We start from the raw sequence: 14276 nt of genomic DNA on the forward strand, positions 1-14276 counted from the left end.
CACGAGAAAAATTAGTCTGGCATCAAACAGAGCTAAGAAACCAGGATACAGGACGTAGGAGTACAGCTTCGGAATTAACCCAGGTCTGAATACTGCCTGTGTGAACTTGGCCACAAATTAACGATCTTGGGCGCAGCTTCTTGGTCTGAAAAACAATGGTCAGGCCTCTTGGTTGCAAAGGAAGAAACCTTTAGCTAAACTGAAAAGCAACTTACTAAAGGGGGTGAGGCAGTCCCTCTCCCTGCCCCACCATCTCGGAGATGGCTAGAGAGAAGGCTCGGTGCTTTGCACTCCAAGAATGCCAAGCACAGGCTTATCCGGAGCACACAGACTGGCCTCTACCACCTGTGCAGACAGGCCCGCCAGACCTCTCCGTGCACCTGCTCCCTTCTCTATTACTAGCTCCCCAGCAAGCCATGCAGCGGGCTCTGATTGGTGGGGCTGAAGTCACATGATGTACACCTGCACAGGATGCTGGGAAAGAACATGGTTTCCGCCTTAGAGCAGGTGGCGTGGACGTCTAATGTGGGGGATTCCTCAAACCAAGGAGAAATCAGAGGTGATGGGTGGCCGAGAAATATGGATGTTCCCCCACACCCTCTCCAGAGGCTGGGAAAATGAAAGGAGACAATGGCTCCGGATTTTAGAGAGCAGCACTTTTATTATTCCCAGGTTCTGCCCACTGCCGTCCCCTCCAGTGGCTCCCCAGACCCCCTAAGATCGAGCCCCTTCTCACCTTCCCAGGCAACCTCCAGAGGAGCTGACAAAGGCGGCAATGAAGGAGGAGAAACACTTTTATTGTAAGACAATGTGGACACAGAATGGTGGAATGGCGTGCGAGCATGAAATGGGGTCCAAGGAGCTGGTGCCTTTCTCAGCGCCCCTCCTAGAGGCAGAGCAGAGATGGGCTGGCACATCCCGGCCAGGCACCAACAAGGCCCTCTTCTCCCTTGGGAGAGGGCCTCATGGGTATGAGGGAGGCAAGAGGCCTGGGGTTCCCACAGAGGGGGGGCCGGAAGCAACCGTGTTTCACCGATCCATGCTGTCATCCGTTGGGCTGGAGAAACAGGTCTGTAGCAGCTTTTCACAGAACTCCAGCTCCTCCTGGAGGGTACGGGGTGGGGGGTGGGCAAGAGCCAGAGCCCTGAGGGCACAGGCCAGCCCCTGCCTATAGCACGCCCTGCACCCTGTGGTGGTTCCTCTTCCCTCCCGGAAACCTCCCTGCCCCAGAAGCCTCCCACAGTTTTCCGACCTCTACTCAGATCCATGACTCACTGTTTCTATTCTCACCCAAGTCTGGACTACAGGGTCTCCTGGCCTCTGGTCAGACCCCATTGGTCTGTCATCACATCAGCGTCATTGGGCTCCTTCTAACTGCCAGATACAACTGACCCCTACTTATCCCTACTTAAAATCCCTTCCACGAATACAAACCCCAGAAACCAAGAATGAAAGCCTTGATGGGCTGGACCACATAAACAAAAAAGGTATCTGCATGGCAAAAAGATGCCCAAAACAAAAATGAAAGAAAAACAAGTTGGTGGGAAAAATAATTGCAACTCATCACAAAGGCTAACATAGTTAATACTTAAAGACCTTTCAAAAGTCAACTGCAGAACTACCATCCAGTAGCTAAATGAGCAAAACATATGAGTAATTCACAAAGGAAAAAGATGCATAACTTATGGGAGAAATGCAAATGTAAACTGGCTTCACCGATCAGCTTGAAAAAAGGTCAAAAGGCTTGAGGTCATCCTGTCCTGGCCAGGATGTGGGACAGCTGGGCATCCTCGTGGCTGGAGTATGGATCAGTTCAACCTTTATGGAGAGCAACTTGACCACAGCTAACAAAATAGTCCTTAACCCTGCAACTTCACCTTTAACCTACTCTAACCGGGCCTTCCCCTTTCTAGAAATTTGTTCCATAGACATATTCACACATGTAAAGTGACATAAGTAAACAGTTATTCTTTTTTAGCAGTGTTGGTAGTAGCAAAAGAGTGGAAACAACCTGCACATCCATCAAAAAGGGGCCGTGACATGAGAGAGGCTCTCCCTACCAGCTATACAAGGAAAGAGGAAAGAACCTGCACCCAGCACACTCCCGGATATTATGAAATGGAATGAGGCAAGGAGCAGGACAGGGGGCAGGACAGGCTGATGTGACACAAAATGGAGAGAGGAGGAAAAGAATTTGCATGTACGTTTGCTTGTTTGTGCACAGATTAGCTCAGGAAGGCCACACAAACAGAGAGGTAGGTATTGGATTGCTAGGGTAGGTTGTTCTTTATCATTTATTTGTTGTTTACCTATTTAAGTATCTGTTACTCAATATCTATATAATTAAGTATCTAATGAGTTATTTCTTATCACTGATTTGTTCTCTAGCTAATGAGTTTTATTTACCACTATTACTTATCTAATTAAATATCTAATGAGTTATTGATTACATACGTTACTTATCTATTTAATTATTTAATTGGCTGCTATTTATCATTTACTTGTTATTTATCAATCTAATATTTAATTTTAAATATTTGAATATGATGTGAATAATATGGATAATTAAATTAATTCATTAAGTCGGAGTTACGTGTTCTCCCTGCCATCCCAGGTACTAACACAGCACGGGGCACATGGGAGGTAGCAGTAATGTTTGCTGAATGGGTGAGGAGAGAAACACATGAATAACATGTAAAGAAAGCACGGAGAATAGAACACAGAGGCTCTGTGGGCAGGGACCCTACAGCAGGTCCCCTTGGCCAATACCTGCCAGCCCTACCTGGTACTCCTCATGCTGCTGCAGCAGCTGGCAGCGGTGGCGGAGGAGCTCCTCCAGGCCCAGTTCTGGCTCCCGGCATTCCCGCACGCCCTGGGGGAAGTCTGTCACCAGGCTGCGGGCACAGGAAAGCAGTCCTTGGACCTCCCTCTGCATAGCGCTCCCACAGGAGCCTGGGCAAGACAGTTCCCCACACCAGGCCTCAGTTCCCCCATCTGTGACATGGACCTCACGCTGCCCCCACCCTACCCCAGGGACTTGTACAAAACAGGGCACTAAGCACAGTGCCTGGCCTGGAGCCGACTCTGCACAGGGGACCTGCTACCCACTTGTTCGGCTGCTCCATCCTGTTATTTCTGTAGGCATTAATCTGCTTGTATTGTGTGTATATGAGGGTGGTGGAAGCAGTTTAAGAAAGCCTCTCCCTCCCTTCTCCTCCCTGGGCTGCTGTGTCATTCCCTTACAGGTGAGGAAACTGAGGCACAGAGATGGCTAGCAGACCCCCCCACACACACCTCCCACAAAGGGAAGGCCCAGACTCCTGGGTCCCAGGAAAGAAGAGGCTGGTAGGCCAGAGCCCAGTAGTGCCATCTGGGAGGTAGGGGCGCCCACCACAGGCCGCATTCTCCGTGGCCCCAGCACACCTGCACAGGGCTCCAAGCACGTGCTCATGGAAAGGGCTGTGTTCTGTCCGGACGAGGGCCACCAGCTGCTGGACCATCCCCATGGAGCACAGGGTACCTGAAGGAAGGGCCTCAAGGGTCAGAGGGGTAGTCCCTACCCCTCTTCTGTTTACTCACCCTTCCCTTGCCCCACCACCCAACCTCCCTTGGGGACCACTCCAGACCCCCAGCCCAGACGTCCCACCTTTGTGTTCCGGGTGGCCAATCAGCAGGTTCTGCAGCAGGAATGCTGACTTAACCTTGAGCTTTTGTACATGCTGCTGCATGGCCCGCATCAACACAGAGAAGCCATCTAGGCGGAGGAACTGCAGCAGCCCAGCCTCCTGCTCCCGGACCAGGCCTGGGGGAGGGGGGAGAGGGCAAGGTCACAGTCACCATCATCACCATCACCATCACCATCCTCACCACTACCACCACCACCACCACCACCATCATCATCATTGTCATCACCACTATACTATCACCATCACCACCATCACAATAATCACTACAACCATCACCACCATCACAATCACCATCATATCACCATCACCACCATCAATTTGTATGGGGCTGTACTTCACCAGCATTATCTGTTTTCAAATATTTTTAAATTGAGATATAATTAATGTAAGCTATCAGAAGAAAATTCTGCCCCATCCTTCCCTCACCACGCTCTGGCTCTTGGTACCTCTAAAACACCAAGTTCCTCTGTCTGCCCTTTGTGGCCAAGCCACCCCGGGTCTGTCTGTCCATCTGTCTCCCAGATTTGGATGTAACTTTCCAAATGCCACCTTCTCCAAGACTCCTTCCCTCATCCTTGCCAGAACTCCTCCCTCCTTCTCATCATCTCCTCCCATCCAAACCCTCCCTTTTGTTCTCCCGGGGCCACCACAATAAATATATATTTGGTCTCTGCCCCTGGTTCCTGACACCAAATTCCTAAACCCTTTGGAATATTCCAGGTAATAGGAACATCTTTTGTCCTGTTGAGGCCACTCCAGCTGGGCTCCTGGACGGGGGCTGATCACCAGAAGGAACGCGCCATGATTAGAAACTTGGACTTCTCAGCCCCACCCCCCAGCCTCCAGAGAGGGGAGGGGCTGGAAATGGAGTTTATGATCCATCAAGCCTACATGAGGGAGCTTCTATAAAATCCCAAAGGTATGGGGTTCAGAGAGCTTCTGGGTTGGTGAACGCGTCCCTGTGCAGGAGGATGATGCAACCCAACTCCACGGGGAGAGAAGCTCCTGTGCTCAGGACACTTCCAGACTGTGCTCTATGCACCTCTTCATTCGGCTGTTCATCTGTGTCCTTGATCATGTCCTTTGTAATAAACCATTAAACGTTAAGTCAGTATTTTCCGGACTTCTGTGAGCCATTCTAACAAATTATGGAATCCAAGGAGGGGGGATCGTGGCAACCTCCAATTTCTAGCTGGTCACTCAGAAGTATGGGAGGCTCAGACTTGCAATTGGCATCTGAAAAAGGGGAAGTCTCATGGGACTGACCCCTTCACCTGAGGGGTTTGCTCCAACTCCATGTAGTTAGTGTCAGAATAGAATTGCAAAACACCCAGCTACTGTCGAGAGGCTGGAGGATTGTTGTGGAAAATGCCCCACACAACTGGTGTCACAGTGTCGTGAGGCGAGGAAACGGGTTTTCCTCTAACTTTAAACAGGTAAACACAAAGCTGCCATGTGACCCAGCAATCGCACCCCTAGGTATATCTCGCACCCCTAGGTATATCTACCCAAGAGAAATCAAAACAAATGTCCACACTGGGGCCAGCCTGGTGGCTCAGGCGGTTGGAGCACCGTGCTCCTAACTCCGAAGGCTGCCGGTTCGATTCCCATATGGGCCAGTGGGCTCTCAACCACAAGGTTGCCGGTTCAGTTCCTCGAGTCCCGCAAGAGATGGTGAGCTCCACCCCCTGCAACTAAGATTGAACACGGCACCTTGAGCTGAGCTGCCTCCCGGGTGGCTCAGTTGGTTGGAGTGCGGGCTCTCAACCACAAGGTTGCCAGTTAGATTCCTTGACTCCCGCAAGGGATGGTGGGCTGTGCCCCTTGCAAGTAGTAATGGCAACTGGACCTGGAGCTGAGCTGTGCTGCGCCCTCCACAACTAAGACAAAGGACAACAACTTGAAGCAGGACAACAACTTGAAGCTGAGCTGCGCCCTCCACAACTAAGATTGAAAGGACAATAACTTGACTTGGAAAAAAGTCCTGGAAGTACACACTGTTCCCCAATAGAGTTCTGTTCCCCTTCCCCAATAAAATATCTTAAAATAAAAATGTCCACACAAAACCTTGTCCATATATGTTCACAGCAGCATTATTCACAATAGCCAAAGGGTAGAAACAAGCCTGATGTCCAACTGGTGAATGGATAAAATGTGGTCCGTGCATAAATGGAGTATTACTGGGCCACATACAAGAAGGAAGCACAGACACATGCTGTAAACATGGATGACCCTTGAAAACATGATGATGAGTGAAAAGAGCCAGACATAAAGGCCCATGTCTATGATTCCATCGATTTAAATGTCCAGAACAGGCAAATCTACATTGCCAGGAGCTGGGAGGGTGGAGGGATGGGGAAGGACTCCTAATGAGTACAGGGTTTCTTTTGGGGGTGATGAAAGGGTTCTGGTGTTAGGAGGTAGTGATGGTTGCATTAACCTCGTAAATATACTAAAAGTACTAAATCGTACACTTAAAAAGGATGAACTGTATGGCCTATGAATTATAGCTCAATAAAGCTGTTTGAAAAAAAAGGGAAACAGTCAAATGGGGGCCCCTAGCATGGCACACACAGATAGACGGCCCAGCACAGGTCAACATGGCCTTGGTGTGACCTCCACGTGTCCTCACAGGGTGCCCTGGGCTGTCACTTAGGCTCCCTGACTGGCCTCTCCTCTATGTGGTTTCAGTTATCCCTACCTCAGGGGGAGGGTATGAGGACTGAAACAAGTGAACACCACACAGGGCGTGGCACAGGGCAAGCGCTCACACAAGCTGACATCATCCCCATCCCCAACCTGGCACCTGTGGCCCAGGGGGGCAGCATGGTGAGAGCTACTGGTATCTCTAATGGGTGGAGGCTGGGTGCTGCTCAACATCCTACATCGCGCAGGATGGCCCCCCCACAATGAGGAATGTCAACAGGGCTGAGGCTGAGCACCCTGATGGGCACAAAGCACTTAAACTCCGACAGGTTCCTGTGGCATTAGGCTCTGGCCCTGAGGAGCAGGGGGCTGGCCAGCTCACCGCCCTGTTCCCAGGACCCAGCACACAGTCCCCATAGGTACTGGGAATAAATGAACAAATGAGGCCCTTCTCCCTCTGCCCCCAAGCAGATTCCTGCAGGCCCACCTTGTGCCGGCTCTGGCTCTTGGGGATACATGCCCCTTCCCGGCAACCCCCAGGACACTCACAGGAGATGGCGAACAGGGCCTTGACGCGCACTGAGTCACAGGGGTCCCGGTCGAGCAGCCGCAGCAGCTTGCGCAGGGCACCCAGGCCCAGCACCTGCTCCTGGATGGCTGCCACATTCTGGCTGCATGTGCCGATGAGCTGAGCTGCCCGCCACCGTAGCCCAGTGGGCCCCGCCTCTAGGTACCGGCCCACCAGCAGGTGCATGCCTGACAGCTGGCAGAAGTCTGTGCCACAGGGGAAGAGAGAGGCTGGGTGTTATTGGCTGAGCTGTGTCCCCCCAAGAATTCACACGCTGAAACCCTAACCCTCCCAGGGCCTCAGAATGTGCTGTATTTGGAGATGGGGCCTTTAAATAGGTGATTAAGATGAAACGATGTCATGCGACGGGTCCTAGTTCAATCTGACTGGTGTCCCTATGAGAAGAGGAGATTAAGACACAGACACACGCACAGCAAGGACTACATGAGGACACAGGAGGAGATAGCCATGTGCAAGCCAAGGAGAGAGGCCTCAGAAGCAACCAACCCTGCTGACATCTTAACCTTGGACTTCCAGCCTCTAGGACTCTGAGAGGATCGATGTCTGTTGTTTAAACTATCCAGTCTGTGGTCCCTTGTATTGGCAGCCCAAGCAGACCAATATACCAGGTGAGGCCAGAGAGGCAGGCTGGCTCTCAGGAGACCTGCTGACAAGTGGTGGCTCTCTCCAGCATCCAACCAGGGGTCCCTCCAAGGCTGGTGTATCTCAACAATGTTAGCATTTGGGGCAGTTAGGGTCCCAGGCTCCAGCCCACTAAATGCCAGCACTGAGAGCCCCCCCCCCGGGATGTGTCTTCATAACAATTGGCACATCCCCTGGGGGAAACCACACACTAGACCAGGGTTGGCAAATGACAGCCCACCACCTGTTTTATAAATAAAGTGGTACTGGTGAAAAACTGAAACGCAAGAGTCATCAAATGACCGATACTGCGTATATGTCCAAAAGCATGGACAGCAAAGACTCAAACAGACACTTGTATATGAATGCTCCCCGCAGCCTTATTCAGAACAGCCAAGAGGACATGACCCAGGGCCCTTCAACTGCCGAACGGATACACAACATGTGGTCTGTCCACACAACAGAGAATAAAGCTCCAGACAGGCTACAACAGGGAAGGGCCTTCAAAATGTCACCTGGCAAAGGAAGCCAGTCACAGAGGATCACACAGTCTATGATGCCATTTACACAAAATGTCTAGAGCAGAGAAATCCACACCCTCAACAACTACACCACACACCTCCTAATGGAAGTGGCATCTTGTCACCAGCCCAGTCAGACTTTCTATCAGCTCCATAGCACTTAGAATAAGACCTATGATGCCCACCTCGGCCCATGAGACCCTACAAGCCCAGTGTCATTTCCAACCCCTCGCCCCTCACTCACTCTGTGCTGCCATGCTAGCCTTACAGCTGTTCGTGCACACACCAGGCACTTTCCCACCTCAGAACCTTTGTACTGGCCATCCCGTCCACCTGCAATGCTTTTTCCACAGCTAATCCCATGATGCACATCTTGACATCTGATCAAATGTCCCCCCTCGGAAAGGCCTTCTGTGACCACCCCACCCAGAACTGCCTCCTCTCTGTTACTCTACGGAGTAATAGTGGATTCCCAACAGGCCAAGGCAAAATGGCCAGTTTGGAGGCGTATCAGGGAAGTAGTGGACTGAACCTGCCGCCAGGATGGCTGGCTGTGCGGGGTGAGAGAAGGTGCCATCATTGTTCCTGATAGTAAGGGGACCGAGTAGAAAAAGAAAGGACAGTCCCATCTGGGGCCAGTGTCACAACCAGATCAGAGAGGGAGAGCCTGGAGGCTGGGAGGCCAGGGAGTAGGCCAAGACAAAGGACAAGGGCTGAGCCACAGAGGACATGAGCTGACGAGGTGGCAAGACACACAAGGGAGGACAGGAGACAGAAGGGGCAGGACACTGGCAGCTGGGGGGCAGGCCGGGCTATACCTGCAGCGTTGTCCATGTTTTCACACAGGTCAGCTAGCAGCTCCAGGGCCCCCTCACGCTCCTGCTGGTCTGAGGCCAGTTCAGCCTCCCCGGCCGAGAGGGGAGTGGGCTGGGACAGCACTTGGAGGCAGTTCTTCATTTGCTCCACCTCTTCCCGCTGGCCCCGGCAGGCGGCCGACATGGCCTCCTGCAACCACTGGCGCCTCTGGGGGATGAGATGGAATGAGAGGGTGGGGGGAGGAAAGCAAACTTTATTAATAATTAATTCATGAATAAGTCGTTGATAATAACCGCCAACATCTGAGAGCTGACTGTTCCTTCAATCAACAGATATCTGTTGCACTTCTTTTCTACCAACAGACTCTTCTAGACACTAGATCTACGAAGAAACAGGCTACAGGGTGGAACACAAAGAGAGAGGGCAGGACTCCTAGGTTTTTCTGCTGAGCAACTAGGAGATGGGAAAGATAGCAGGAGAAGCAAGTGTGGGGCAGGAGGAGTAGATCAGAGCTCATTTTTGAACATCTTAAGTTCAAGGGATCTATTATACATCCACAGCAAAATATTAAATAGGCTGCCTGAAGTTCAGGGAGGAGGTTCAGTCTAGACCTGGGTTTCTTGGCCTTGGCTCTCCTGACACTTTGAGCTGGATATTTCCATTACGGGCTGTGCTGGGCACTGTGGGGTGTTGGGCATCATCCATGGACTTCTCCCACCAGATGCCAGTAGCACCAGCACCCCAATTTATGACAACCAAGCATCTCTCCAAACATTGCCAAACTTCCCTGGTAGATAAAACTGCCCCCTGTAGAGAATCAATAGCTTAGAGATATACATTTGAGAGTTGTCAGGGTAAAGCCACAATACGACATGAGATCACACAGGAAGACAGCGTAGGTAAGAGTCCTAGTGCCGCCATTGTTAAGAGGCTGGGGGATGAGGAAGAACCAACAGAGAAGATGGGGAGGAACAGCCAGTGAGTAGAATGAAAACCAGCACACTATGTCATTCAAGAAGCCAAATGAAGAAAGAGATCAAAGAGGGAGCAGTAATCAAATGCTACTATTGGGTCTAATAAGGTGAGAGCTGAGAACTGGCCACTGGAAATTTTTTTGCCAGGCCCTGTGTTAAGTGCTTATATGAGAGCTCTGTCATCATAGTCCTAGATAAAGTTGGGCAAGATGCTAATCTTTCTGTGCCTGGTTCCTACATCATTGTCCTAAAGGTTCAAAGACATCACAGATGTAACTGGATTAGTGCAAGGTTTCACATTCAGGCAGACCTCAGAGGTACTGCAGGTTTGACACCAGACCAGTGCAACGGAGAGCATCGCAATAAAATGAGCCATAATCTTTTTGCTGGTGGAGGGTCTTGCTTTCAATTTGCAAATAACGCAACATCCCTGAAGCACAATAAAATAAGTTATGCCTGTAATCACCACTGCCAACTAAATGTCATATATATTACTATTAATCTTCAAAACAACCCTATGAAATATCACCATTTCACAGATGAGAAAATTGAGACACAGAAAGGTTGTGACTTGCCCAAGATCACACAGCCATCTGCAAAGCCTGAAGTCAAACCTAAACAGTCTGTTCTGAGAGCCTCTGCTCTTAATAACACGCTGCTGCCCTCAGGAGCACTGCCTAAGTGCCCAGCGCCATGTGGAGCCCTACTGAAACTGGAACCTCAGAATCACCCTAGGACATACCAATATTATTCTTATTATCACCACCAGTTTGCAAATGAAGAACTTGAGGCTCGGAGAGACTAAGGGATATAACCAAGATCACACAGCTGGATAATGCAGAATCCAGGTCTGTCTGGCTCTAGAGGGCCCTTGCTTTTCTTTTGATGATAGGATTATTCTGCCTCCCAGCACTGTGCTGGGACCCAGGGATCTGCCCCCTCAGACATTCTTGAGACCTGACCTTCATTCAGTCTACAATAACCCCATCGAACACAAATACAGTCTACTGTGCCTTCACACCCAGACTCCCTACCTCCAGACAGGAAAATCCCAGCTTCTAGCTCCCCAACCCGCGCTTCCCAAGATATATCTGTCCCCACACCCCCTCACCCTAGCTTCTTGCGCCCCCACCCTTTACCTCCTCACTCATGGGTTCTGGAGGGGGGTCTGGCTCCTCAGAGCCCGCCGTGATGGCCATCTGCAGCAGGCCTTGGAGGTTGCGCGGGGGCGGGGGATTGCCCGAGCCCCCAGCCGAGGAGCCGCCGCTCCCTGACGAGCAACCCTGTGAGGCTGGGGGCAGTGCCAGGGGGAGGCGGCTGCCCCCCGAGCCTTGGTCCGCCATGAGCTGTTTGTGAAGAAGGGAAGAATGTGTTGGGGTCGGGGGTGGTCACCGCTGAAGTAGCTCTGGCGTCCTGGCGGGTCGACTCCTGGAGGTCTGCGGAGAAGGTGGCGTTTTAGGAGAGCTCGGCGCCCGCCCATGATACCAAACCACTCTGCCCACCATTTAACTACAGTCCCCTTTCCTTCCTTCAAACCAAACGGACCCTTCCCCAAAGTCACAAGCCCCGCCTTCCTCCCTAGCAACAGGACCCACCTACTCTCCCTAGCAACCAAGCAACCCCCCCCCATCTCCACTGCATGCGTCCCCGTTTCTTAGCAACCCCATTGCCCCGTCTCCAGAGCAACTAGACCCCACGTTGGGTCGTCTTATCAACGATTCTTCTTCCTCCTCTCCGAAAAGGGAGCTAGAGAGGGGCGGACCTCACCTCCCCGGGCCTCGAGTCGCCGCAGCTACTAAAGACAGAGTCGTCCGCACCTGATTCTGGTGGGCGCCGCCATCTTAACCGGAAATACGCACCGTCTCACCCGGAAATTTTCGGCGCATCCACCCAATTTCGGGCCGTAGCTGAGGCTGAAGCGCTTGCCCTGTTCTTAGGCCCTTCCCACCTGGCCGGATACACCGTTCGGCCCCGCCCCTCACCTGCCGCTCAGCCTAAGCCCCTCCCTCGTCCCGGGTCCCGTCCCTTAATAAGCCCCGCCTCTTCACCCTCCATGCAAGCTCCACCCCTGCCCTGGTGTACGCCCCGCCCCTCCCAGGTTTGGCTACGCTCCGGCTGGACCCCGCCCACACCCATGTTCTCCTCCTCCTCTAAACACTGTCCCTCCCCGCCATCTCAGGCTCCGCCCCTGTTCTAGGCCTTTCGGTTTTTTCCAGCTAAACCCCATCCCCGTGCTGGTGTGCCGGCCACTCCCAGTTAGGCCCCGCCCCCACATGACCACTCCCCGTCTGTGATCACACCGCTTCTCTGGCCTCGCCCCACCCCGGCATTGCAGGTTGTGCGTGTCCCTCACCTGCAGTCCTTTTCCCCTCCTTTTGAGCCCCCACCCTATCTTACTAGAGCCATGGGTTCTCACCCCTAATATCTGACCTAGGCAGCCTTTCACCCACCCTACCACTTCTCTTGGCCTCAGTTTCCTCACTCATCAAAGGGAGCTGCCTGTTCTCCATGCTGCAGCTTGAGTTCAGACCCGTCTTATCACTCCTCTCCCTCTTGGAATCTTTCCTGTGTCTTGCCAGGTGCAGAGGAGGGGGATTCTTGAAGCAAATGCCTAGGTGAGGTTGTCTGGGAAGCTTGCAGCCTCCAAGCACTAGATTCAAGGCTCAGGGCTGGGAATGTGCCCCTGCAGGCCTGGTCTGCAGAGGTGTTTGCTTTGGGCTGAGCTTAAGGAAACCCTAGTTCTAGTCTTCTATAAAAGGCTGTGGCCCTCCAGAAAAAAGTTGTAGTCAGCTTTCAGGTGGGGTCCACAGTCTCAGATGTATTGTGATGTATTGAGCTGCTAGGCCTCGGGTGTGCAAGGCAATATTTTGGGCAGAGATGGGAAAACAAACAGGCAGTCATGCATGTATGTGTGTGTGTGTGTGTGTGTGTGTGTGTGTGTGTGTGTGTGTGTTTGTATGGTGTTTGTAGCACTGTGGAGGATAGCTACCGTGTTCCCCCCAAAATATGACCTAACTGGAAAATAAGCGTTAGCATGAGTTTTTCAGGATGATATCCCCCTGAACATAAGCCCTAATGCGTCTTTTGGAGCAAAAATTAATATAACACCCAGTCTTATTTTTGGGGAAACAGAATGAGAGTTCTGGGCCCTATTGTATTCGTACCCTATTGTAACAGGTACCCTATTGTATTTGTTTCCTATGTCTGCTATTAACAAAGTACCAAAAAACATGGTGGCTTAAAACAACACAAATTTATTATCTTAAAGCTCTGGAGGTTAAAAGTCCAAAATAGGTTTTGGACTTGTGGGCTTGCACTGGGCTAAAAGCAGGTGTCAGCAGGATTGCATTCCTTTTGAAGGCTCCAGTGGATAATCTATTTCCTTGCCATTTCCAGCTTTGAGAGGCTGCCTGCATTCCTTAGATTGTGGCCACATACCTTCTGCTTTAGCTTCTACTGTCCCATCTTCTCTGACTCTGAACCTCCTATCTCCCTTTCCTAAGGATCCCTGTGATTACATTTAGGACACACTCAGAAAACCAGGATCATCTCCCCATCTCAATATCCTTAACTCAATCGCATCAGCAAAGCCCCTTTTGCCATATAAGGTGACAAATTTACAGGTTCTGGCAATTATGATGTGACATCTTTGGGGCCCCTTATTCAGCATACCATACCTACATACAGCTATGTATAAGTCTATCTTATCTGACTATAATATATATTTACATATATAATTACACATAATGCCATATAATATATGTACATGCAACATATAACTGTATATAACTATATATGTGTGTGTGTGTGTGTGTGTGTGTGTGTGTAACATGACGGTGACCTAGATGGTGGTCCTAAGTATCCTACAAAAGCCATAGTCTTTACAGTGACCTATAAGTAGGATAATTACGTGATTTTCCATTTATAGCGAGACACTTGAAAGTGAAAACAGACCCTGTTAATAATTACGGAATACCAGGCATAAGTCAGGACTCCTAAGGCCCCATGAGATCTGCTTCCTCACCTCTTTTCCTCTCAGTCGTCACCCCCGCTCCCCTCCAGCCACATTGGCCCCTTCAGTGTTCCTGCAACCCACCAGGCACACTCCCACACAGAGCCTTCACACTTCCTGTTTCCTCTTGGCACTATCTAAAATAGCTTGTTGGACAAATACTTCCTATCCCCCTTCCCTGCTTGTCTCCTCTTTGGCACTGATCACGACTAAGAGACTACATGTTTTGCTTGATTATCTTGATTAATCATTTGCCTCATTCACTAGAATGGAGCACCATAGGGCAGGGATCTTTGTTGGTTTGCTTCGCTGCTGTGCCCTCACCACTTGCAACAGTACCTGGCTCAGACTTGGCACTCGGTAGAGGTTCATGGAATGAAGGTGGTGGACCACAAAACTAAAGGCTCATGT

The 14276-nt window shown here is 51.0% G+C and overlaps 1 protein-coding gene across 1 annotated transcript; it reads right to left on the reverse strand.

Annotated features, from left to right (window-relative positions):
* Window positions 1-776: 776 nt before the first annotated feature.
* On the reverse strand, window positions 777-11348 carry HSPBP1 (HSPA (Hsp70) binding protein 1). The gene is given in 8 exon segments (XM_019710939.2): window positions 777-1104; window positions 2783-2894; window positions 3424-3520; window positions 3647-3802; window positions 6882-7106; window positions 8882-9086; window positions 10993-11228; window positions 11231-11348. Coding segments are annotated over 8 exon segments (1209 nt in total). The 5' UTR covers window positions 11334-11348; the 3' UTR covers window positions 777-1029.
* Between the last annotated feature and the right edge of the window lie 2928 nt (window positions 11349-14276).

This window comes from Rhinolophus sinicus, linkage group LG11, assembly GCF_036562045.2.
Source record: "Rhinolophus sinicus isolate RSC01 linkage group LG11, ASM3656204v1, whole genome shotgun sequence".
Taxonomy (NCBI): domain Eukaryota; kingdom Metazoa; phylum Chordata; class Mammalia; order Chiroptera; family Rhinolophidae; genus Rhinolophus; species Rhinolophus sinicus.